This window comes from Crinia signifera, chromosome 9 (assembly GCF_055691185.1).
Source record: "Crinia signifera chromosome 9, ASM5569118v1, whole genome shotgun sequence".
Lineage (NCBI taxonomy): Eukaryota > Metazoa > Chordata > Amphibia > Anura > Myobatrachidae > Crinia > Crinia signifera.
In genome coordinates, this window is record NC_139225.1 from 64,636,388 (window position 1) to 64,663,739 (window position 27,352).

General features: G+C 46.7%; 1 protein-coding gene across 1 annotated transcript in view; it reads right to left on the minus strand.

Annotated features, from left to right (window-relative positions):
- LOC146035592 (relaxin receptor 1-like) overlaps positions 1-27,352 on the minus strand; it is a 474,765-nt gene that overhangs the window by 103,070 nt on the left and 344,343 nt on the right. The window contains exons 8-10 of the mRNA XM_083159131.1: positions 15,492-15,563; positions 14,680-14,754; positions 12,164-12,229 (exon numbers count right to left, since the gene is read on the minus strand). Coding sequence (XP_083015257.1) covers positions 12,164-12,229; positions 14,680-14,754; positions 15,492-15,563 — 213 coding nt within the window. The remainder of the gene's footprint in view (positions 1-12,163; positions 12,230-14,679; positions 14,755-15,491; positions 15,564-27,352) is intronic.

Here is a 27,352-nt window from a genome sequence, read left to right on the forward strand (position 1 = left end):
CCTCTAGACATAGTATGAAATACTGTTAACTACTTTATTTTATTTTATATTGGTAAGAACTTTGATAGAGTTTATCTGAGTGCATGATATATATTTCTTATTCATTGATTAAAGACAACCCTGAAGAAGTAGCGATCAACAAAATGTACTGGGTGACAGATTATTGTAGCTGATATACTGTGTATATATATATATATATATATATATATATATATATATATTTATATAGTAAGCTATAGCTGTTATGACCCCTGCAGTCAGCTCTGGCGCTGACGTAAGGGGTTCTCTGCGCTCCGTCCCGGCTGTGACTGCTGTTACCCCTGCAGCCAGCTCTGGCGCTGACGCAGGGGGTTCTCCGCGGTGTGTCCCGGCTGTGACGACGCAACCAGGACGGCGCCGCGTCAGGGGGCGTCGCCGCGTCTGGAGACGTGGTCGCGTCAACGACACACGCCCCCCGTCTGACGTCACGAACGGCCAGGAGTCTCACGCCCGGCCACTTCCTCAGCGCCCGCCCCGGTTGCCTAGGCGACGGGGGACGCCGGGCGGCCGGGCGGAAGAGGAAGCGCTCAACGCAGCCTCATCTGCCCATGGAGGCTGTGCTATTTAAACCCTGATGCCGGGGCACTCAGACGCCGGTTATAGTTCAGACCCAGCGTCCTGAGTGTTCCCGGTTCCTGGAGCTTTTGTTGGTATTCCTGGGTGTCCCTCCCCAGCGTGATCCACCCCTTCGGCTGGTTCCTTGCCTTGCCCGCAGCCGCTCAGCTCCAGCTAAGTTACAGTCCTGCTTATTGAGTCATCTTTGTGTATTTTTACAGTCCTGCTTATTGAGTCATCTTTGTGTATTGTTACAGTCCTGCTTATTTGAGTCATCTCTTGTGTATTGTTACATTCAGCTTATTGAGTCATCTTTTGTGTATTGTTACACCCGTGGGTGGTCTCATCTTGACACTGTTGTTACACCAGGCTCCTAGGGCCACTTACGGGAGCGCCGTGGGTACTCTCGCCAGCAGGTGTCAGTTAGAGGTTCCCCTTGTTCATCACTGGCCTTGGCGTGTGAGTTGTCACATACATAAGACCAGGTGGCATCGAGGTGGGAGCCTGACTAACGGGCTCCCACGAACGCGGCTATTAGTGGTGAAGCTTAGCATCCCGCACTCACACGCTAACTCCATCTGGTAGCAACGGAGTCAGGTTGGCGAGGTTGCCCTCCATTCCCGATCATTTCTCCTACCAGCCAGTGCCACGTAGTGCCTCGCCAGGCAGCGTGGCACAGGAGATCCTAACATTATAACCGGCCCGATAATATATATATTTATACTCAGTCGCGGGTCATAGTCTGTCATGGATCCTTCCCAGCAGGCCACGGGACATGCTCTGGTGGGCCAGATCCACACTCTCACACAGGAACTCCAAAAACTCACCCTCCGGGTCAATACGCAGGAGGAACAGGTACACGGAGTCCTGTCGGCGTCTAGACGCCCAGAGCCCAGACTCGATCTCCCTGATCGTTTCTCTGGAGATCGTTCCCTTTTTTACAACTTCAGAGAGTCCTGTAAACTGTATTTCAAACTGCGTCCTCTGTCCTCCGGTTCAGAGGTTCAGCGAGTGGGGATAATTATTTCTCTCCTACAGGGGGATCCCCAGACCTGGGCATTCGGGCTCCCTGCAGGAGATGAGGCCCTCTCCTCCGTCAGTTCTTTTTTTTCAGCCATGGGGTTGTTATATGATGATCCCGATAGGTCTGCCTCAGCTGAGGCCAATCTCCGAGCCCTTCGTCAGGGGCAAGGTACGGCAGAGGGATATTGCACACAGTTTAGGAGGTGGGCCATCGATTCTGGGTGGAATGACCCAGCCCTACGCAGCCAATTTAGAATTGGCTTGTCCGATGGTCTTAAAGACGCCCTGGTACACTACCCATCTCCCACATCTTTAGATGAGATGATGCAATTAGCCATCAAGGTAGATCGACGGTTTCGGGAGCGTCAGAGAGAAAGAGAGTCTGGGGTCTTTCCCTCATCCCCTCCGGGTGATTCTTCCGACCACTCAGGGGAGGAACCCATGCAGTTAGGGGCCACTCGCCTCTCCGCCTCCGAAAAGAGTCGGAGAAGACTTAAGGGATTGTGTCTTTATTGTGGTGGTTCCGGTCACCGTGCTGTGCTCTGTCCGCTTAAGGCGGGAAAAGACAGGGCCTAGGTAACCTTGGGGGGGTTCACTTAGGCCTTACCTGTTTTTCCCCCATGGAATCCATTTATATCAAGACCACCATCTCCTTTGGGAAACAGTTTCTGGAGGTGTCTGCCTTTTTGGATTGTGGCGCAGCTGGCAATTTTATGGACGCCACATTGGTTGAATCCTTAGGGTTCAAACCCATCCCCCTTGAGGGGTCCCTGTCGGTGTGTGGTTTAGATGGCCTACCACTATCCAATGGCAGCATATCCTCCCGTACTCCTTCCCTCCGGTTGTCTATAGGAGCCTTACATTCCGAGGAAATCTCTTTTTTAGTTTTTCATTGTCCTATTGCACCTCTTGTCTTGGGTCTGCCTTGGCTAAGGAAACACAATCCTAATGTCAATTGGGCTACGGGCGAGATCACCCGATGGGGATCAGCATGTTCTGACAGCTGTCTCTCTCTTCCTCTTCGGGCGGTATCTCCTGTTTTGTCTTCTTTACCTTCATCGTATCACAGTTTTCTTGACGTGTTTTCAAAGAAAGAAGCAGAAACACTGCCTCCCCATCGGCCGTTTGATTGTACCATTGATCTTGTCCCCAATGCCAGATTACCCAAAGGGCGTTTGTATGCTCTCTCCGCTCCTGAGTCCCACGCTATGGAAGATTATATTAAAGAAAGCCTAAAGAAAGGCTTCATCCGTCCGTCCAAGTCCCCTGTGGGGGCAGGGTTCTTCTTTGTTGAAAAGAAGGATGGGACCTTGCGCCCCTGTATTGATTATCGGGCCTTGAATCAGATCACCATTAAGAATTCTTATCCTTTACCCCTCATTTCTGTGTTATTCGACCAGATCCGTGAAGCCGTTGTTTTTTCTAAAATCGATTTGAGAGGAGCATACAACCTCATAAGAATCAGGCAGGGGGACGAGTGGAAGACGGCATTCAACACGCATACTGGCCACTACGAATATCTGGTGATGCCCTTCGGATTGGCCAATGCTCCTGCCGTCTTCCAGGATTTCATTAATGAGGTACTCCTGCCGTTTTTAGGAGTTTTTGCTGTGGTCTATCTAGACGATATCTTGATTTTTTCCAAAACTTTGACCGAACATAGGCAGCATGTTTGCATGGTCCTCCAAAAGTTACGCGAGAACCAACTTTACGCCAAGTTAGAGAAATGTGAGTTTGAAGTTTCCAAAGTTTCTTTCCTGGGCTATATCATTACTCCCAAAGGTTTTTCCATGGAGCCTAAGAAGGTTCAAGCCATCCTGTCATGGGCACGCCCCACTAACCTCAAGGCCGTTCAGAGGTTCCTGGGTTTCTCTAACTACTATCGTAAATTTATTCGTTCATTTTCAGATATCGTGGCTCCCATTGTGGAACTCACTCGCAAGGGAGCAGACCCACAAGACTGGTCCCCACAGGCCGTTGAATCCTTGAACGGCTGAAGAAAGCGTTTTGTTCTGCCCCCATTCTTCACCATCCTGACCCCCGGAAGCCGTTCTTAGTGGAAGTTGACGCCTCCGATGTTGGGGCAGGAGCCGTGCTCTCCCAGACTCATAGTCTGGATAATAAACTGCATCCCTGTGCCTATTTTTCACGGAAATTTTCCGCCGCTGAAAAGAATTATGATGTAGGTAATAGAGAGCTTCTTGCCATAAAATGGGCCTTTGAGGAATGGCGCCAATGGCTAGAGGGAGCAGAACACATGATCACCGTTATTACCGATCACAAGAATTTAGCATATATCCAGTCGGCCAAACGACTCAACCCACGTCAAGCTAGATGGGCTCTCTTCTTTACCCGTTTTCGATTTAACATCACCTTCAGACCCGGTCCTAAGAACGTCAAGGCCGATGCGCTTTCTCTGAGTTTCCAGTCTTCTCAGGACCCGGAATTGGGGGAAGAGACCATTATCCCGTCAGCTTTTATCTTGGCTGGATTAACCCAAGACTTGGCCACTCGGGTTCTTGCTTCCCAGTCCTCTGCTCCCCGGTCGACTCCTCAGAACCTACTCTTTGTCCCCAAGGCTCTGCGAGATTTTGTCCTCAAGGATTTCCATTCCACTAAGTTGGCTGGCCATCCGGGCATCACCAAGACCTTTGAAAGTCTCTCCACAGCAGTCTGGTGGCCCTCCATGAAACAGGACGTCACCCGTTTTGTCTCAGCCTGTCCGGTATGCGCTCGACAGAAATCTCCCAGAGTAGCACCCATGGGCCAGCTTCTACCCTTATCCATTCCAGACAGACCCTGGTCCCACATTTCTATGGATTTTATCGTCGACCTTCCTTTGTCTTCCCATTTTTCCACCATTTGGGTTACCGTTGATCGCTTTAGTAAAATGGCTCATTTTATACCTTTGCGCAAACTTCCCTCGGCTCGAGAATTAGCTCAACTTTTCATTACCCATATTTTCAGACTTCATGGTCTCCCCAGAGATATTGTCTCGGACAGGGGACCCCAGTTTGTCGCCAGCTTTTGGAGGGCATTTTGTTCCAACTTAGGTATCCAGCTCAGCTTGTCCTCCGGATACCACCCTCAGTCGAATGGACAAACCGAGAGGGTTAATCAGGCCTTGGAACAATATTTACGTTGCTTCATTGCTAAATGTCAGACTGATTGGGCAGACTTGGTGCCGTTAGCTGAATTTTCTTATAATAATTCCTATCACGTGTCAACCAAGACTTCACCATTTTTCTGTAACACCGGTTTTCATCCCAAATGCAATTCCTTTGATGTTCCTGTTAAATCCTCTCACTCAACTCCCTCGGCAGTTTCTGTCCTTAGGGACTCTTGGAAAAAGGTGCGTCTTGCCTTGAATCTTTCCTCGGCCCGTTCCAAAATGTTTTATGACAGGCACAGGAAACCCTGCCCATTCAGGGTGGGCCAGAAAGTCTTTCTCTCAACCCGATTTATCAAATTACGTCAGAAAAGTCATAAATTGGGCCCCAGATTCATCGGACCTTTTCTCATTACCAGACAGGTTAACCCAGTGGCCTTTCAGTTACAATTACCCCGATCATTGAGGATCAATAACGTGTTCCATTGTTCCCTTTTTAAGCCGGTTTCCACTCTCTTTCACCAGAAACAGTCCAGGAGACCTGTGATTATCAGGGGCCACAAGGAATTTTTGGTTGAACAGATCCTTGATTCCAAGGTTGTCCGGGGTCGACTTAAATTTCTTGTTCATTGGCAGGGATTTGGGGATGAAGAGAGATCCTGGGTCCCGGACAGACTTCTTCATGCTCCCAGACTTAGGGCAGAGTTCTTTAGGAAATTTCCGTTTAAACCTGGGGGTAAGGGTTCGGTGACCCCTCCTCAAGGGGGGGTACTGTTATGACCCCTGCAGTCAGCTCTGGCGCTGACGTAAGGGGTTCTCTGCGCTCCGTCCCGGCTGTGACTGCTGTTACCCCTGCAGCCAGCTCTGGCGCTGACGCAGGGGGTTCTCCGCGGTGTGTCCCGGCTGTGACGACGCAACCAGGACGGCGCCGCGTCAGGGGGCGTCGCCGCGTCTGGAGACGTGGTCGCGTCAACGACACACGCCCCCCGTCTGACGTCACGAACGGCCAGGAGTCTCACGCCCGGCCACTTCCTCAGCGCCCGCCCCGGTTGCCTAGGCGACGGGGGACGCCGGGCGGAAGAGGAAGCGCTCAACGCAGCCTCATCTGCCCATGGAGGCTGTGCTATTTAAACCCTGATGCCGGGGCACTCAGACGCCGGTTATAGTTCAGACCCAGCGTCCTGAGTGTTCCCGGTTCCTGGAGCTTTTGTTGGTATTCCTGGGTGTCCCTCTCCAGCGTGATCCACCCCTTCGGCTGGTTCCTTGCCTTGCCCGCAGCCGCTCAGCTCCAGCTAAGTTACAGTCCTGCTTATTGAGTCATCTTTGTGTATTGTTACAGTCCTGCTTATTGAGTCATCTTTGTGTATTGTTACAGTCCTGCTTATTTGAGTCATCTCTTGTGTATTGTTACATTCAGCTTATTGAGTCATCTTTTGTGTATTGTTACACCCGTGGGTGGTCTCATCTTGACACTGTTGTTACACCAGGCTCCTAGGGCCACTTACGGGAGCGCCGTGGGTACTCTCGCCAGCAGGTGTCAGTTAGAGGTTCCCCTTGTTCATCACTGGCCTTGGCGTGTGAGTTGTCACATACATAAGACCAGGTGGCATCGAGGTGGGAGCCTGACTAACGGGCTCCCACGAACGCGGCTATTAGTGGTGAAGCTTAGCATCCCGCACTCACACGCTAACTCCATCTGGTAGCAACGGAGTCAGGTTGGCGAGGTTGCCCTCCATTCCCGATCATTTCTCCTACCAGCCAGTGCCACGTAGTGCCTCGCCAGGCAGCGTGGCACAGGAGATCCTAACAATAGCAAGCAAGCAGCGGCACTCAGCAGGATTTGAAAAAAGTCAAAAGTGGTTTTTAATGCTCCAACGTTTCGGGGCTCCAAACTGCCCCTTTGTCAAGGTGTACAAGGTGTCACACATATATATTTCTTACCTTTACCATACTACTTTATATCTATTCTACCCTTTAAACTTTCCAGACCCTTAGGGTGACATTCTATGGGATGTGATAAATGCGCATGTTATTTTAGCGCACCACATCGCCACTATTCGCCCTTTTTCAAATCGCATTTTTCAGTCATAAATCGCATATTTAATGTGATGCGCTTTGGAGGCTGAAAAGTGCGAAGTGGTGCGATTTTAAGTCACAAAAAAGTGCGATTTCTTCCGCCGGTCATGTGCGAGTTTTGGACCAACCGGAGTGCGATTTACAAAACTGTCTCCGCATGACTAAGAACCCCCCAACCTATTGGCCCACCTCTGTCCCCTCCATTATGCATCACACCCCCTATATAAAGGGGCATTGGCGCCATTTCACTCTTTGATAGGAAGTAAGGAGCATGGAGAGGAGCAGTGGCAGTGTGAGTAGAGGAAGAGGTGTTGGTGGCAGAGTGAGGAGTGGCAGAGGGAGCAGTGGCAGAGTGAGGAGTTGCAGAGGGAGCAGTGGCAGAGGGAGCAGTGGCAGCAGCCAGCCAAGTGTGAGAGCCAGCAGTGTGGCAGGCAGCATGGCCACAGCAAGGCCAGCCCCAGACCAGGCCCTGGGCGTCCAGCCCCAGCAGGAGGAGGTGGTGGATCCGCTGGCATCCCCATCCTATAGCCAAGACCTTGACCATACCCCACAGCAGCTGCAGGAGGGCCACATGTCAGAGGTGGAGGAAGATGGAGGTGAGGAGGAGGAAGACACTGGCATGGAGGAGGAGGGCTACATGGCTGGAGTAGAAAATGAGGAGGAGGAGGTGGAAGCTGGCCGCACAAAAAGTGGCCGGAAGGTCAGATTTTCATATGAGGAAAATGCTGCACTTGTCCGGGCTATCATGCCAGTGTTTGACCGTTTGCTTGGCAAATCTCACCACAAGACCACTGCACAGCGCAAAAGGGCTATGTGGAAGGACATCACCCAGGCGGTGAACGCTGTCAGTCAGCACAAGCGCCTGGTGAGAAATGTAAAGAAAAGATTCAACGACATCAAAAGGCAGTTGAAAAGTAAAATGGCCATGGAGTTGGAGGAGGCCACCAAGACTGGAGGAGGAAGCCCCACCACTGTGTGCTACACTTCGTATGAGGTGAAGTTGAAGCGCATCATACCCCCTGAGGTCCTGCCTGGCATGCACGTGGCGGATACCGATAGGCCGCAAACGCCATCCAAGAGCTGGTAAGTGTGACCCCATGCAATCTTAAACATACATGCCAATGATTTATAACTATAATGTTCACTTGCATTGTTATGCTAAGTAAAGTGCTGCTGTGGAACTACATAGCCCAGCAAGGTCATGCACAAGAAATTGGCTGGTCGTACTTTAAAATTGCTCATAATGCTGGGCCTTGTAGTTCCACAACTGCTCATATTGATCAACACTGTAACATTCTTTCTAGCAGCCTAACATGTATGTGGCCAAAAACACAGAGGGGTACTGGTGGTTTAGCTGCCATGACTACATACCACAGATTATACAATAGTTGTCATGTGTCCACTAATTTAATCATAATTTAACCAAATAATAGTGTGACAAAAAAAAAAAATGTGGTGAATAAATAATGCAGTCCTTATCCAAAGGAAGGTATTGTCCATTATAGTCATTTGAATGCATGGTTTGTGTAAATGCTTATCCATTGTAAGGTCCATAATGGCTGCCCATCTTTCCTTGTACAGATTGTCCATCCCGAAGTGCTGCGGCATCCAAGAACAGAAGGCCCGTTGCTGCAGAATCTGTGGAAGCAGGTAAATGAACAAAAAACACGCCATTACACATACAGTATACACACCCATATCACATCAACAATATCTCACACTACATTCATCTCCTGCTGCTACATTGCAACGGAAATGAATGTCATCTGAGCTAGGCATGTGACATATTATTAATGTCAATGTTACATGCTGTATCGGGGTACATGTGTAAGTACATAACACCCCTAGGTATGTGCGTCCAGCATCTCAAGCCCTTTGTAAAACAGTATAAACGACAGTCTGGCCTATATATGCATCAGTACTTACCTCTTCATCTGTATCCACAGGTGCTATACAACTAGGGACCAACCAAACAGATTCTTCAATTATGGTGTTAGACGAAATGGACATCATTCTTGAACCGGTGGAGACCTTTGCGGCAGAGGAAGAAATACAGACCTCATCACAGAGTGATCTTCCCCCAAGTGGGGTGTCTCCCAACCCACCCCCACCCACCAACACACCCCATACAACAGCTTCTGCTTCCCAAGTAGCTAACTCCTTGGTCAATTTCAAGGACAAACAAATAGAATTCATGGCCTCCCAAAGCCTGCAAATAGGTAACATCCAGGGGTACATGCGTGACACGTTCCTTCAATTACGCAAAATTGTACGTAGTGTACGGGTAGGTGTAGGCACTCATGTGCGCATTGCTAACAGCATTGACACCCGGTTTGCAGATTTAACTTCTGCTGTTAGGGAACAGAATAGCCATATTGGCAGCCTTGCGCAAAGTATAGCTGCACTAACCCAATCATGCACAGCGCAGACTAATGCCTTAATAGGTATGCAGGCCCAAATACAGCAGCTTGAAGCCAATATGGGAGGTGGCGCAGCATCAACCCTCAGCAGTGTATCCAGCACCCCAATAAGTGGCTCCCCGACTTCCCCACCCCGTCGGAGTGTTAGGACCCGTGGTGGGCTTGGTGCAGGTTCTAGAAGTGGTGTAGGGTTGCCTGATGCTGGGAGAAGGTAGCTCATATATATGTTTGTTAATTTTGTATAATCAAATACATCGTGTAACATGCCCCCACAGTTGTTATGTTTCACCTGCAAAAATGCAGATTGCGTCTGACAAAGTAGGCAGAAGTAAAAATGTCTAACCGCATACCATTGTGTTTGTGTATTTTTATGAAAACCAATTATTGTGTGAATTATAACATATTGTAATGGTATATGACAATGGGATTGCACTAAAGTAGTGTGGGGTATCTCCTAGGGCGGCAAAGGTTGTGCATCTACATATTCTAGCAGGCTCTGACACTCATGGTTTGGACTGTAATGGTTATAGTGTGTCAGGGCATGCTGGCACGTGTAGTTCCACAACACCAGTGAGCCATGTTTGACTGCATACTTCATTCATACATGTATCAAATGTACTTACAAGCTAGATATCAGCAAGGGATAGGTCAGCACCACCATCTGCATCCGTTGGGCACTGTGTATTAGGCTAAATGTGGGTGGAAGCAGATGGTATTGGTCACACATTTGTTAATAAGTACACTTACAGCACAGGTACATTTTGGAGTACAGGGCACATGTGCTTACCAGAAAAGTAACAACTGATGATGTGTGTGCGCACCAGATTCCCCCTCTGCGTACCCCTCACTACCCGAGGTGTGGTAGGTTGGGCTTCCTGCACGACTGCTGCATGTTCCTCCTCCACATAGGCAGGTTGGGACAGGGCTATGTTGTGCAGCATGCAGCAAGCCTGGATGATCATCACTACTTTGGCAGGGTGGTAAAGCAGTGTACCCGACGACCTGTCCAAACACCGGAAGCGACTCTTCAAAACGCCAAATGTGCGCTCCACCACATTGCGGGTTGCAATGTGGGCTTCATTATACCGGTGCTGTGCAGGGCCCTCTGGGGAGCGCAAAGGTGTCATGAGCCAGGAAACACAACCATATCCTGAGTCACCTAAAACACAGATAGGAAGTGATTGCCTTATATGGTAAGGTATGTGTTTCTTTCAAACAGGACACACTGGTAGAAGAGCAATATGCTTGTGAAACACGAAACACACACATTACAGCAGGTACAAATAAGGACAGACAGGGTAATATGTAAAAAGGTACTTACCTAGTAGCCAGCCCTCTGGCATTTGGTGGCCGGTAAATCTGTTCCAGAGGGCTGAGTGTCTCAGAATATAGACGTCATGGCAGTTTCCCGGAAAGCCTGCCACAACACTCAGGATTTTCAAATGAGCATTGGATACAACCTGCACGTTCAGTGAGTGCCGCCCACGCCTATTGATGTAGACGTGTCCCCGCACGTGCGGTGCCCAAATCCCAATATAGCTCCCAGCACGTGAGGGAATGCTGAGAGTCTATAGAAAGCCAACTTGTGGTCCTGCCACTCCTGCTCAGAACTGGGGAATCTGATGTATGTCCGCCACAACTTCTTTAAAGCAAGTAACACTTGAGTAAAATGCTTAGAGAAAGTGGCCTGTGATACCCCCAAGGCCCATGAGGTCACAGACTGGGTGGAGCCTGTGGCCAAATAGTAGAGGGCACACATTAATTTGTGCAGCCCAGACACTGCATAGTTGCCTCCCCCAAAAGGGTCCAAATCATCTCTCACCTGCTCATATAAGTCCAACAGGTTAATGCGGTTCAGCCTAAACATCCCCACAACCTGTTGATCCGAGAGGGAGTCCAGGTACAGCCGAGCACGATACATATGTGGGGTACGCAGTAGTCGGGGGGCTACCTGGATCTGGCGCGCAGCTTCCTCCCTCCTGCGCAGCTCCTCCAAATGGGCCACATCACAGATGAGCAACTCCAAACCACTCTGCAAAATCTCCATGTCTCAAACACTCACAGGTGTCCTTAATGATGTTGGGGTTTATGTAGGGGTGTTTGTGAGTGAAAATGAGGGCACCTGTGCTGAAATTAACCATGTGTGCACTTGACCAAAATGAGTTCTGGGCCAAATCGCCAAACAGAACCTGGTCTGAAATAAGTGCGATTATTGGACACCTAAAAAGTGCGATTTGCGAAAACGCATTGCATTAAATAAGCGATTTATATACTTTTCTGTACGAAAACATCTGGATGAGATATAAATGCGAATTAATCTCGCACTTTTGGTCCGCATGCCTTAACGCACATAATATGCGATTTCAGTCCCTTAGCGCATCCTATTAAATTGGCGATTTGGCGGGAAAATGCAATATCGCCATTTTGTTGCCTAATTAACGCCAAAAAACGCAAATCTCATCCCATAGAATGTCACCCTTAATTTCTGATGTCAATTTATATTAGACAATTCAGCTCCTTTTGGAATGTATGTTAGGTGCCCTGGAAATCCTTTTAGCTTTGCTAACAGATTACTGAATACTAACATGAGTTTCCGTTTCCCTATTTAATCTTTTAAGCAGTATCATGTCCTCATTAATACTTTTTGCAAAATTACAAATCATGGAAAACATAATGTGAAAATGGAAGAGACAATAATCCCACTTCAGTTAAGTAGGCAAAAATGCTGGATCTAGTCGTTGATGTGGTGTCAGGGCATTAATGCTGTGATTTGCAGAACCAACTCCTGTACCTGCCACTTGGACCTTCCTTTCCAAATATTACCCAGAGCACAGATAGAAACAGTAAGTAAGTATGACACATTTACGTGATAGATCACATAAAGCAGAGAATAGGATTGTACTCACAAGACAGTTACATAGTCTCACATTGTTATACTCACAGCACAGTTATGCACTCCTGAAACACAGAGTCCCGAATTGTGTGCATTCGATTTCCCTCCAGGTCCCTATTGACAAAAACATTAATTAAAAACAAATAGATGATTAAATATAAGTGCCAACATACAGTATATGGGGGATGATTCTGGTTGACTTGGTAAGTTTGAGGATCGCAGCTTACGGAGTGCCAGAGAGCCCGACCTGCCATCCCCAAAGAAAATACGCCCCCCCCCCCCGCTTGCCACTTCCCCTCGCAACCATATGTACTGAATACACATTACCTTGCATGTGCCCACTGCATTCGATGATTTCTCCTGGGCTCGAAAATAAAAGTCAGTGGAAACTGACTTTTATTTGTGTGTGCCGGGACAAAGACAGGGTGGGCGGCTGATGTCATATGATGTCAGCCGCCCGCTCACGGCACACATTGGCACACCTTCATTCCCAAGGAAATGCCCAGCATTTTCATGGGGATGCCCATGAAACGCTGGGCGTTCCCATGGGTGGCACCTGCCCCCGCCATGCACTATGAAAGTTGCCAAAGCCGTTCGCCCAGTGAACCTGCACATGTGCATAAAATATTATGTGCATATACAGAAGAAAAACATTGGTCTACGAGGGGATTAGAATCACCCCGTGGTGTATTGTTATATAGACTACAAAAAACATCATTTATATTGAGTAACCCTGTGGATAAATTGAATACTATTAGCCACATTTACTGGAGATAAAGAGTTACGCAGGTTTATTTATATTTTTAATAATTGATCTTTAAGAGCGGGGCCGGATTAAGGACTGTGGGTGCTCCTAGCTTGATAAGCTTTGTGCGGGCCAACTCATTACACATTTATTTTATTGTGCACTTGGTTCAGATAAACTCTATTTGCATATATTCTGTGCAAAATTTTAATGTAATCATTTTGTTTTGTAACACGTTTCACCTTAAAAAAAATATATATATATATATACAGATGTAGCAGGCTACATCTTTGCAGAGGCTGGCGATTCTATTGCCAGCCCCCGCCAGCGTCCGCCAGGGGTGTGCGCGTATGTGATGCTCACGCTCCCCATGGCACTGGAGCCTGCCACCTCCCCCGCCATCGCCGCCGGTCCCCCTCACCGCCGCGCCCTCCCGAACTGGGCAGCGTCTCCCTGGAGCGGAGACGGTTAGGGAGATGCTGCCCAGCCACCGTGTTACTGGGACGCGTGTGCGCATGAGACGCACGTGTGTCACAGTCCCTATCGCCGGCACTCGCCAGTGAAAGGGATCTGTCAGGCGCCGGCCAAGGATGAAGCCTGCTACATCTGTACATATATATTTTTTTTTATTTTCTTTATTTTGTCACTTGTTTTAATTAAAGTTCGGTGCTTTATGCTCAAGGAAGCTCTTTGGAGAATTATATTTTACCTGTGTTTTTAAATAGAACTCTAAACTGAGAAGTCACTATTTTTTGTACATGGGGGATATATACCAGGGCCAAATGTATTAGGGTGTGAGAATCAGAAAGTAAGAGATTTCGGGAGAGTTTTCCCAGCGGCAATCAATTAAATGGCAAAATCAACCTGATTTTTAGTGTACAGTATTTGATTGCCATTTTACATTTATTTTGAAAACTCTCCCAAAATTTCTCACACCCTATTACATTTGGCCCCTGGGCTGGATTATAGGGGAGGAGTGTTGGTAGCTACTCACACAAGAACAAGGGAATGGGGTGGATGCACAGGGACAGCTTGCCCACCACAAACATAACAAAGGCACGGGTGAGTGATCAGCTCAGGATCCCTGTTGTCAGCTTAACCTTTCGGCAAGAAAAGGGCTGTAAGAATAGGAGGGAAGAGGGCCCAGCTCCTCAAAGCTTACAATCTAGAGGGAAGGGGCGACACAACGTTGACAAGAGGAGCAAGAAAGATGGCCTGATGGCAGAAATTGAGTAGGGCAGGGATGGCCAAGGCATGAGGCAGGGGGTAGGTAAAGCAGCCTCAGGACAAGGTTTTCTGAGAGGTATTCTGATAAAAATGTGGGTTTTCAGTACCTGTTTTGAGCATTGCAAGGTCAGGAGAGTCTAACAGAGTGAGGGAATCCTGGATTTACGCATGGGATGCAGTGACCAGGGTAGAGGAGAGGCGATGGCCAACTGGAGTGGGTGGGAGAGGCAGTTATAAAGGACCTTGTATGTATGTGAGGGTGGTTTAGAAAACAGTTGGAAATGGTCGATAATTTGTAGTAAATGATTGGTTTGCAAATCAGATTGAAAAATGACTAAATACCCAAAACCAACCTTTAGTAAATTTACCCCAGGCACTTTATAATTGCCTCATCTACAAGGAAGCCAATATGACTTGAGTTTAAAAGAAATAATAAAAAAAAACCCAACAAATGAAATGATATATTGAAGTGCAAACCTTTTTGCTAGTACACACCTTAAAATAAAATATTTGAGAAATATTGTATTATAGTTGAAGTGATATGCTGCAGGGAATCTGTGATTCATAAATAATTACCACAGCAGGTACTCACAGCCAGTTGAGGCGAGGCATTTCTGCACATAAAGAATTCTTAGGGATGTCACTAATAGAATTGTTCAACATATACCTAAATGAGAACAAGAGTTAAATACAAGAATATTGGTATTGCTAAGTTTATGTTACACCATCATTGAACATACAATACAGACAAAACACATTTTCATTTCATAAGCCATGAACTTGCCTGTCTTAATTGATCTCATTAATATCAACAGAAAAGGAAAGCAAGCTTAAAATTAGGTATCAGAACTCAATATACCATATTTTGCCACTTCTCATTCACTAAGTGGTACAGAAATTAATGTAACGTGAGAATACAACATCAATTTGCAAGATTCCTGAGAGTATCACACTAATTAAATGATCAATTAAAATTCTACTGGTTAAGTTCCCAATGTGGTGATTATTCGGGTTACTTTTGAGGAAGCACCATAAAGATACATTCATTTTGCATGTCCTATAAACATTTATGTAAGGATACAAGTGAGCATTACCACCATCCTATATCACAGAAGGTGGACCCGGAAATTTATAAATGAACACCACCCGATTCTGGGATTAGGTTGTCCAGTGATTGTGAAACCCTGAAATGGACTTTTACATATTCTAAAATATCTCTTGTTTTTTTTTATTTACCATTTTATTCACATATAAATGTTGTTGGGAGAATTTAAGGGAGGACAGCTGAAAATCTTATGTAAATTTGTCTTGTTGTTTTCATATCCCAGAATAACAACGGAGAGCTACAGTACCTACCACCCATCTTCATATTGTATATTATTAAGTATACAGTATTAGACTTACAGGAAATATAGAGAATTCAGGCCTCTGAATGCTCCAGGAACAATCTTGACAACTCTGTTATTATCTAATATCCTATCAAAACACAAGAAAACAAAGAATAGAAAGTTACTATGCAGCAGAAAATACATGGACAAAGTTGTGAAAGAAAATGAGAATTTCACAGAAAACACTTTTACATAAAGCTAAAGGGAAACATATACTTCTAGCCTACAGCAGATAACAATGTCCACTCTGTCCCTTGGATAAGTAATGCAGAAGTGAGAGTGAAGAGTTAGTACCTGTGACTTGCTAGGAAGAACTGATATACTGTTATCTCTCCTTTGGGTTGGAAAACACATTGTCCCTCCATGCACAAGAAAATATACATTTATACCGCTTTCAGATCGCAAAGCTGGGTCAGACACAATAACATTACCCCAGGTCCCACCTGTCTCTGGCACTTTCACACTAAACCCAGTTTTCCTGCTATACAGATGATGACCAGGGTTTAACCCTGTCACGGAAGTGGGTTCTGATGGTTTCGTCTCAAGAACAGGAACTGCTGACTCAGTGGAAGAAGGGTTGAAACCGGCTGGTTTAATAATTGATCTCTGCATCAATAAAAATAGTTGCACAAATAACATCTTTGGGTTCTGTAATAATTGCAAATACGTCTTTGCGGTAAACAAAATAAAACTTCACCGATGCTCGCAAATACGTCTTTGCGGCCGTATGGGTTAAAGGTATGCTCCAGCACAATACTTGAGAGTCGGTCGAGGAATGGGTATGCCCAAGGTCCGAGATAGTTCAAGAGGGATCCAACGCCAAAAGAAGGGCAGGGCGCAGCCCACAAGACGGTCGGGTACGAAAGGCGATGGCGACCAGAGACAGGCGCGGCCGTTGGAGCATCAGAGGACAGGCAGCTGAGTACAGGCTCTTTGGGCAGAATGGCTGCAATGGTCCCTGGAACCTACTCCAGGCAGAATACTCTTTGCACTGACACTGGTGAACCTCAGCAGATCCCCCTTATAGCAGGAGGGCGGCTGCCATTGGTTCCCAGGAAAGTGCAGAGACTGGCAAAATTACTTATTTGCCCTCATCCAAGATGGCGCCTCAGACTCCCAGAGCCGCGTCAGACCCAACAGCCTCCACGCTCCCGGGACCCGGCCCTCCTCTCTGCAGACTCCCAGCCGCCCGCCCCTGGCCATCCGCTCGCCCCCTGACCGACCAGAGAGCAGCCGCAGGACACCAATGGGTGAGTAGGAGACCCGCCGGGATCCACGGCGGTTGCATGTGACAAACCCTTCTTAAAACCCAGGTCAAATTTCCGAGTTGGTCGAACCAGTTTATTAGGTTTGGTGCTTTCACACCACACCTCAACCCCGGTCGACAAGGCAATAAAACAGAGAGAACAAAGGAGAGAGAGAGAGTACCTTTCTTGTGCAGGGACAATGAGGCCAATTCATTTTTGGATGCAATGCTGATCATCACGCAATGGATGCAAGTGCAAATGATGTACTAACTGTGTATTTACTTCAATCGCACTGCACATGCGCCAATGTGCATTTGATCACACTGAAATTGTTATCGAAGAGAGATTAAAAGGAAGTGACCATTTGAGGGTGGTTTAGGGAATGTATATGCCACCAGCTGTAATCATATATTTACAAAAACATAGTGCCTGAGTTACTACTGCTGTGTACAGTTAGAGCAGCCATAGGGCTGCCCTAGCCGTCAGAGTTCCTTGTTACTGCCTAAGTGTACGCAGTTGCAAATAAGTTTTGGATTACTCCGTTTAGTGTCTTCGGCTTCAGTTGCCATTATTAGCAATTCTATAGCCTACAAATTCACGGCATCATAGGATAGGAACATGGTACAAGGGTAGTTTGTGGTACTGCGCTCCGTTAATGAAAATTCTACAGGTTGTCTTAAAAGAATTGTAGTTCTTTATTTGTATACAATAGTAAAGTATATAGCAATTAACCTTTTCAATATAATTTCTTGACGCTGTGGACTGGAATATTGTATTCCTTCAGGGTTTACAATTGCTAGCAGTGGATATGCCGCTACCGAACACGAAAACCGACCATACAGGTACCAACATTGATCGTTAAAAAACTGACACCAGAAGGAGGATTACAAATAGCGGGACGCCGCTTGACAGTTTTCTCAGCCACAGACTGAGTTCAAACATTTATTTTCTTTAAGGAATCCGAAATCCATTGCATACATATGCAACAAGTGTATACATACCGCCCAATTTATTGGACAGATAATTGTGTAGACTTTTTCCCTTTTTTCCATTTATATTTGTAATTTTTGCTTTTTTTCAATTCTTTTCGTTTTCTTCTTTTCTTGCATCTTTTTTCATGTATTAATTACCTGCATTGTAGATTAATACACGAGATTCAGACACATCGTGCATGTGGCATATCCACTACTAGCAATTGTAAACCCTGAAGGAATACAATATTCCAGTCCACAGCGTCAGGAAATTATATTGAAAAGGTTAATTGCTATATACTTTACTATTGTATACAAATAAAGAACTACAATTCTTTTAAGACAACCTGTAGAATTTTCATTAACGGAGCGCAGTACCACAAACTACCCTTGTACCTTGTCCATTTACCAAACGGAATTAGTCACCCGTTTAGGTGCAGCTGCTAGTTAAGAAAAATCAAGAAGATAGATTCAGTGCGCAGGTATAAAACCCCTCTTCTCTATAGGATAGGAACATGAATTAGGCCAAATGTGTTTTGCAAGCCAAAGCAAAGGTGACAGTATATTAACTCTTCCAACCAAGTCGCATTCAGAGCAATGCATGAAGAATTCAAGAGGAATAACATTCATGTTTCTACATATATGCCTTTTATACACATTGGTTCTAATAAAACAGGAAAATCATTGAAATAATAGATTATTAAACAAAATGTCTTTCAGACTTACGGTAGGGACAATTATTATTATTAGAATATTTTAAAAGGAATTTCAATAAAATTCTTGAATTTGGTACATATTGCACTATGGAGCGCTCTTATTCATTTTTCTAGAATCTCTACACCTGTGGAATCCAGGTGATTTGGAGCTGCCAGGTGAATACTACAGACCCTCAGTGCATTGAAAATATCGAACGGGACTATTAACCCCTGCGTGTGTCATTTTTCTCATAGTCGCTAAGGGTATTTGCGAACTTTATTTTATATATATATTATGGTGGTGGTGGTGACACACACAAAGGCGCACTCTATATCTTTGTTGCATTTTCCATTCTCTTACCCCCACTAACAGGGGGGACTTATAGAGGTGCGGCCTACTATTTCAGCGCAGTGAAAGGGTTATTTCTTTTTATATATATATATATATATATATATATATATATATATATATATATAATTTCTTGTAATTCCGCACTCCCGGCCAACATTGAAAAATGTGTGGGGTGCTCCATTAAGGCGACACAATATGTCCCAAATACAGAGCAGGGTAGGATATTCATCCAATAAGGGCACTCACCAAGGTCTCATCATGAAATATTTATTTTGGATACATTACCAGTCAAATAAAGTGTAGGTCTACGTTTCGGCCACCAGGGGGCCTTTCTCAAGACAAGTCAGCAGTGGACTTCTGCACAGCACAAGAGTCAGGTGGCCGAAACGTATATATTACGGATGTGCAGCGGCCACTTTTCGCATTTTGGGTTCTGATTACCTTCAGGTTTTGGGTTCTAATGGGTTTTGCCAAAACACCCACTCAATGTTTTGGGTTTTGGGTTCTGATTTTTTTTTTTAAAGCATGAAAAATTGCTAAAATTACAGATTTTATTGTTTTGCTCCTACACAATTAGAGGTTGAGTATCCGGTACCCGGATATCCGTTATCCGAATTATTCCAAAAAACGTGTTCCCCCCCATACCCTTTTTATATTTACCTAGTCCCCAGGCATCCACGGCAGGCCATCAGCTTCATCTCTGGCGTCTCCAGCGGTCCCAGGAGTGCATTGCACGAGTTCCCATGCGCGCCGGTGACGTCACTGGTGCACCTGGGAATTCGTGCAATGCACCCCTGGGACCGCTGGAGACGCCAGAGATGAAGCTGAAGGCCTGCCATGGATGCTGGAGGACTCCATGGATGCCGAGGGACCATCGGGGACCCACCAGGGGACAGGTAAGTATGTACAAAAAAATATTCCAAAAACCGTAAAAATCCCTTATTCGGAATGCTCGGGGTCCCGAGCATTTTGTATAAGGGATACTCAACCTGTATTAACCTCAATAACATTAATTTCCACTGATTTCCAGTCTATTCTGAACACCACACAATATTGTTTTTAGACCAAAATGTTGCACCGAGGTAGCTGGATGACTATGCTAAGCCATTCAAGTAAGTGGCACAAACATGTGGCCCATCTAGGAGTGACACTGCAGCGGCAGACAGGATGGCAGTTTGAAAAACGGCCCCAAAAAGCACATAATGCCAAAAAAATAGAGGTGCAAGATGAAATTATCCTTGGGCCCTCCCACCCACCCTTATGTTGCATAAATAGGACATGCACACTTTAACAAACCAGTAATTTCAGAGACAGGGCATAGAAAACTGTGGCTGAAATAATAGGTTCGTTTGGACCCCCACAAAAAAAGCCGGCAAAGAAAAAAAGAAATGCAAGTTGGAATTTTCCTTGGGATGTCTCACCCACCCTTATGTTGTGGAAATAGGACATGCACAATTTAATAAACCAATCATTTCAGTGACAGGGCCTACCAAACTACTGTGGCTGAAATGATTGGTTTGTTTGGGCCCTTGCACCAAAAAAAGCCTGTACAAACTTGCTCTACAAAGCCAAGATGTCATCCTCATCCTCTGATTCCTCACCCCCTTCTGTGTGTACTTCCTCATCCTCACACATGATCAATTCGTCCCCACTGGATTCCACAATCACAATCTGTAGTCTCTGGAGGCAATTGCTGGTCTTCATTGAAAAATTGACAATTAATTTTTATGAACATCATATTTTCCACATTTTGACACTTCGCCCTGCATCCCCGCCAGTGGGTCATGTGGGAAATCACAGCTTTTTCCTCTCAGGCAGAGGTGTGGGAGAAAATGAAAGAGGAGCTGTGGCTGTGTCACGGTCCCCTTCAGAATCTCCTGACCAGCAGGTCTTTGCACCTTTGTAGACTTATGTTTGATGGAAATAGAGACACAACATATGCTTTAAACCGAGGATCGAGCACGATGGCCAGAATGTATTCCTCTGACTTTAATAGACTGACCACCCTCTTATCCTGGCAAAGTGTATGGAGGGCTTCATCCACAAGAGCTACATGCTTTGCGAAATCACAACACTTAAGCTCCTCCTTCACTTTCTCCAGCTGCTTCTGCAACAGCCTGATCAGGGTCAGAATCATCTGACTCAAGCTGGCAGTGTCGGAACTGACTTCAAGTGTGGCAAGTTCAGATGGCTGGAGAACCTTGCACAACATGGAAATAAGCCTCCACTGCGCTTGAGGCAGGTGCATCCCTGCTCCTTTGCCTATGTCCTAGGTGGCCATGTAGGTTTGAATGGCCTTTTGCTGCTCCTCCATCCTCTGCAGTATATAGAGGGTGGAGTTCCAGCATGTCACCACCTCTTGTTTAAGGTGATGGCAGGGCAGGTTGAGGAGTTTTTGCTGCGGCTTCAGCCTTTGGCAGGCAGTGACAGAATGTCGAAAGTGTCTGGCAATTTTGCGGGACACCGTAAGCATCTCCTGCACGCTCCTATCACTTCTGATGAAATGCTGCACCGCCAAATTTATTGTGTGGGCAAAACATGGCACGTGCTGGAAATTGCCCATGTGTAATGCCTGCACGTTACTCTCGTTATCCGACACCAGAAATCCCCAGGAGAGTCTAAGTGGGGTAAGCCACTGTGAGATGATTTCTCTCAGTTCCTCTAAGAGGTTGTCGGCATTGTGCCTCTTACTGAAACTGGTGATACACAGCGTAGCCTGCCTTCGAAGGAGCTGGTGTGCAGGAGATGCTGGTGCTGTTGCTGCAGGAGGCGATGCATCTACCCAGTGGGCTGTCACAGTCATATAGTCCTTAGTTTTCCCTGATCCACTTGTCCACATGTCCGTGGACAGTGGGGACAGCCGCATTTTTCAGGGCACTGAGGACACTTTTTGGTACATCTCTGTACATCCCGGGTATCACCTGCCTAGTGAGGTGGAATCTAGACGGGATTTGGTACCGGGACACAATACCTCCATCAACCGTCTAAATCCCACTCCACTGATGGCAGACACCGGATGCACGTCTAACACCAACATAGCTGTCAAGGCCGCAGCTATCCACTTTGCCACAGGATGACTGCTGTCGTACTTCGTCCTCATGGCAAACGACTGTTGGACGGTCAATTGCTTAGTGAAATATGTAGCGGTCTTACGAATTTCCCTCTGGGATGATGACTGATTCCCAGCAGCAACAGCAGTAGAGGCAGTAGTAGGCGTAGCACTGCAGGATCCTCCGGAGGAATCTTGTATAGAAGAGGAATCAGTCATGCTGGTGGTGACATGGACTTCAGGATGCCCCCCCCCCCCCCCGATCCGGATCGAGGAGGAAATTGACAAGGAGTGATAAAATGTGATAAAATGTCTTTAGAAGGCAGAGTTGCTTGATGTGTTATGTTGATGACAGCTGAACTCTCTTAAATTGACTATAGGGCAGGGGAGAGGAGGAGGACTTTGATCGTTGTATGAAGGTAAACCACTAGTCTGCCACTCCATGTCGTAAATGGCATATTGGCAAGTTTACGTTTCTCATCCAACGATTTACATTTATTTCTTAGAGTCCTTTTACCAAACTTTGGCTTAGATTTTACATGCCCTCTACTTTGACACTGGGCATCGGCCTTGGCAGACGATGTTGATGGCATTTCATCGTCTATATCGTCTATATCATGACAAGTGGCAGCAGCTTCAGAACTATGAGGAAGCGGCTCTCCCCTATTTTTTTTCCTCCATATTTTGGATCTCCATTATTTTTGTGGAGTTATGCCACAGGACAGCACTACTGAAGTGCACTTATATACGTCAGTAGGTAGGCCCCAGCAGACAGCAATTATTCATCAGTAGGTAGACAGTGGCAACAGCAGACTGGAATTATGTACTGCGATAGGTACTGGAAGGCAGTGGCAACAGCAGACTGGAATTATATACTGCAATAGATACTGGTATGCATGGCAGTGGCAACAGCAGACTGGAATTATATACTGCGATAGGTACTGGTAGCCAGTGGCAACAGCAGACTGGAATTATATACTGCAATAGGTACTGGTAGCCAGTGACAACAGCAGACTGAATTTATATACTGCGATAGGTACTGATAGCCAGTGGCAACAGCAGACTGGAATTATACTGTACACTGCGATAGGTACTGGAAGACAGTGGCAAGAGCAGACTGGAATTATATACTGCGATAGGTACTGGTAGGCATGGCAGTGGCAACAGCAGACTGGTATTATATACTGTGATAGATACTGGTAGGCAGTGGCAACAGCAGACTGCAATTATATACTGCGATAAGTACTGGTAGGCAGTGGCAACAGCAGACTGGAATTATGTACTGCGATAGGTACTGGTAGGAAGTGGCAACAGCAGACTGGAATTATATATATATATATATATATATATATATATATATATATATATATATATTAAGGTCCGCATCACAACCACCGACACCCTTGTACTCTACTTGGGGATTTGTGATAAAATGTCATTAGAAGGCAGAGCTGTTTGATGTGTTTTTGTTGATGACAGCTGAACTCTCTTAAATTTACTATAGGGCGAGGGAGAGGAGGAGGACTTTGATCGTTGTATGAAGCTGAACCACTAGTCTGCCACTCCATGACGTAAATGGCATATTGGCAAGTTTACGTTTCTCATCCAATGATTTACATTTATTTTTTAGAGTCCTTTTACCGAGCTTTGGCTTCGATTTTACATGCCCTCTCCTTTGACACTGGGCATCGGCCTTGGCAGGCATATTCTTCTTGGCATGGACTGTAGGAGAGTATGAGATTACTGTATAGGGGGCTATAATGTTAAATGTTATTTGCATGTATATAAAATCGACCAAAGGGATCGGATCCCTTTATGTAAATAAGACTATGAACAAATAACCTAATCCATCTAATTTTAAAGGTCTATTACAGAATCTATAGAGTGAAATGGTGAAGTGGGAAATTCCTATGAGCATAGTTGAAGTGTGTGTTATAAATAATTTGTATTAAATAGGTATTTTTTCAAATTTGATGTAAGGGAAAACTTGTCAGAAACAAAAATGGTGGAGATGAGATCGAATGAATGGAGTTTATGGAAAGATGGTTTAGGAGGCTAGATGGGAGAAAAACATGTGATTTCTTTGAAGAATGAGCTATAAATAATAATAAGAGGCAATATGGTATAGAGTGGAATACGCAAATTTATATTACAGAAGGCATCATATAGCCGCGGCATGTGGTCTATATAGTGAAAACGAGGCGTGACATGCACACCACACCACATACAGCCCGGGAGAGGTGAAGGCTCAATCTAAGGAAGCCACCGAGTGGAGTTAGGAGGAGAAACGGATCATTGAGCCGGTTCCATATGTTGTTGTAAAACGCAGCACAGCTATATTTGTTCCCTGAGGAGATCTGGACTATTGAGATTCTATATAAGCTGTGGTATTGCTATTTGGCTTAGAGAGTGCTTCTCCGGACCCCCTGCATGCCACGGACACCTCACCATGGGCCTTATTCTGGTTGGTGCGTACATTTCCGAATACTTTCGGATGGTGTTTTTTAGCCGTCTGCGCATGCGTGGGGAACGCCATGCGCATGTGCCACGCATGGTCTCCGTACTTGTTCTCACTAATACCGTACAGAAATGTGCACCGCAATCACTCGTGAAATATGGGCGTATTATGGGCGTCATTCGGAACTACACAGGGGCGTAGTTTCAAAGTGGGCTAAACTGGGTGGAAACATGGGCGGACACGGGGGAGTGCACTTATTTTGGTAGGCGTGCATTCGGACAGCACACCGAATTTACGCGAACAAAAAGGCTAGAAATATGCTGTCACGCTAGGGGTACCTTGTGGATCTGTCTGAGGCCTGGAGGTTGGGTGTTTGCGGCTTGAAGGAGACTGGAGAATAGCAGGTTTGATATAACTCTTTATTGTAGCACCAACATGAGAAGGCAAGACCATAAATGAAACTGTAGATCAGAAAGCCCAGTGGAATACCTGGGTAACAACTGAGAGTCCAGAATGATGGGATTGATCCCAGAGTCTCTGTTAGCTTACTGGGGAAACAATGACTGACTGTGGGAGCAGACGGCAATGGGCAATAGGAGACGGAAGTCAGCGACCTCCGATGACTGGCAGTAGACGCGGGTGCCGACAGCAGGGAGGAACCGCGTCAGCGGGCTGAAGGACTGACAGCAGGTGCAGATGCAGACAGCAGGATGGAGAAGCGACAGCGGGCACGGAGGGCTGGCAGTAGATGCGAATGCATACAGCAGGCTGGTGAGGCGTCAGCAGGCACAGAAGACTGGCAGTAGGTGCGGATGCAGACAGCAAGATGGTGAGGCGTCATCAGGCACGGAAGACTGGCAGTAGGTGCGGAGGCAGACGGCAGGATGGTGAGACGTCAGCAGGCACGGAAGACTGGCAGTAGGTGCGGAGGCAGACAGCAGGATGGTGAGGCGTCCGCAGGCACGGAAGACTGGCAGTAGGTGCAACTGGACCACAGGCAGACGTGATGGTGTGTCAACGGACACGCAGGACTGACGACAGGTGCGGCGGACCGACAGCGGGAGTGGAGATGTGGCACGCAGGGCTGGCAGCAGGTGCAACTGGTTGACAGCAGGAATGGAGATGCATCAACAGGCACGCAGGGCTGGCAGCAGGTGCAGCGGATCGACAGCAGGAGTGAAGATGTGTCAACAGACACGCAGGGCTGGCAACAGGTGCAGCTGGTCGATAGCAGGAGTGAAGATGTGTCAACAGACACGCAGGGCTGGCAACAGGTGCAGCTGGTCGACAGCAGGAGTGGAGACGTGTCAGCAGACACGCGGGGCTGGCAGCAGGTGCAGCTGGTCGACAGCAAGAGTGGAGATGTGTCGACAGACACGCAGAGCTGGCAGCAGGTGCCGCTGGTCGACAGCAGGAGTGGAGATGTGTCAACAGACACGCGGGGCTTGAGAGACTGTAGCAAACCTGACAGGGCTGGAGGCAGAATGCAATTTGCAAAGTCCAGGAAACAGGTGTGACGCTGTAAGGGCTGGGAGCAGAATGCAAATGCAGGTATCCAGGTATCAGGTGTTGAACTGTAGGAAACGAAGACAGGGATCAGGGATATCACAGGGCAAGGACAGGAGCACAGGCTGAAGCTTCCTCCACAGGGATTGACAACAAAGCACTGGCGCTTGTATGCCCCAGAGGGCTCTGCTTTATCCCCCAGGGCAGATCTTGATTGGAGGAGTTGAACTGGAGCTCTGAACCATTGGCTGGCTACAACAACATGGCGGCGCCCGGACTGAGGACAAACAACCTTGACTAGTTCTCATGTTGGACGCGTGTGCCGCAGGCCCCAGAAGGATGGTCGCGGCCGGAAGGTCTAGACGCCGCGCTCCCCGCCCTGCACCCAGACGGATGGCCCGCAGGCCCCGCCGCCGGAGATGAACAGGTGAGCGGCGCGTCCTAACCGCGGCCGTGACATATGCGGTGTTCATAAGCAAGTATTGCTTTGCGGACACCACTCGTTCATGCGCTAGGCAATCGGAACGCCTAATCACTAAAACCAATGTCAGCTGAACACAATACAATCCACTCCTTTACTCATTACTTGTTAATTACACGCTTGTCAGTGCTTCAATTGGAACCATTGCAGCTTAAATGGTCCATTACTAAGCACACACATATATGCTGCACTTTTCACACACTTTTACATTGCAAATAATGAACACAACTTAATATTAATAATAAAAATACACATGTCACTTTTACATGTATCAATTAAACCACACATTTTGGGGCAAAACAAAAACATTTATTACATGAACTTATAAAATAAAATAGAAACCGTCACAAATTAAAAGGTACCATTGCAGGAATAAAATTAAATAATATATCATAAATACATGTATTCTTAACATACATAGCCACAGCAGAATCATTAGGAACACATCAGGTGGCTTCACAACAAAAGTAGAGCACCAACACTTCAAGTACAGGAGACAGTAATGGTTGCCGAAAGAGGGCAACAGGGGAACCAAACATGACATTCGAACCGAGGGCAAATGTGGGTACCCTCTGCACGGAATTGGACACAGGAAGCTGACACACACAGCTCAATGAAAGATTTGGGAAGACATAAGGGTGGAGATTAATGCGGACACAAGTTCATCTGCAGGCACGTTTGCCCCTGGCAGGCTCCTTGCCACGTGCTGCAGCTCTTCGGCCACGGCCACGTTCTGATGTCCTACGCACCCGCTCTGATGCCGACTCTCCCTGCTGCTGAATATGGGAAAGCACCTGCACCCACCTGTCCAATTCAGCCTCGGTCAGTGGCTGCTGCTGGTACTGGTGGCAGGTGGCACAGACTCCTCAACCTCAAGAGATTCTGGCCCAAGCGGTGGGGATGCTGGTGAAAGAGAACATTACAATTACAACACATTCCATGCAAAACCAGCTACTTATGGCATGGCAAATAATTACCTTCAAGCAAAGAAGCAATGACTTCCGCTGTGGACTCGCTGTCCATGGTGCTCACCCCCCAGACCTCCTCGACTGCAATACAGCACTCTGCCATCTCTTCCATGGGGGTGAGCTTCAGCTTTGAGGGCATGGGGCCAGCCC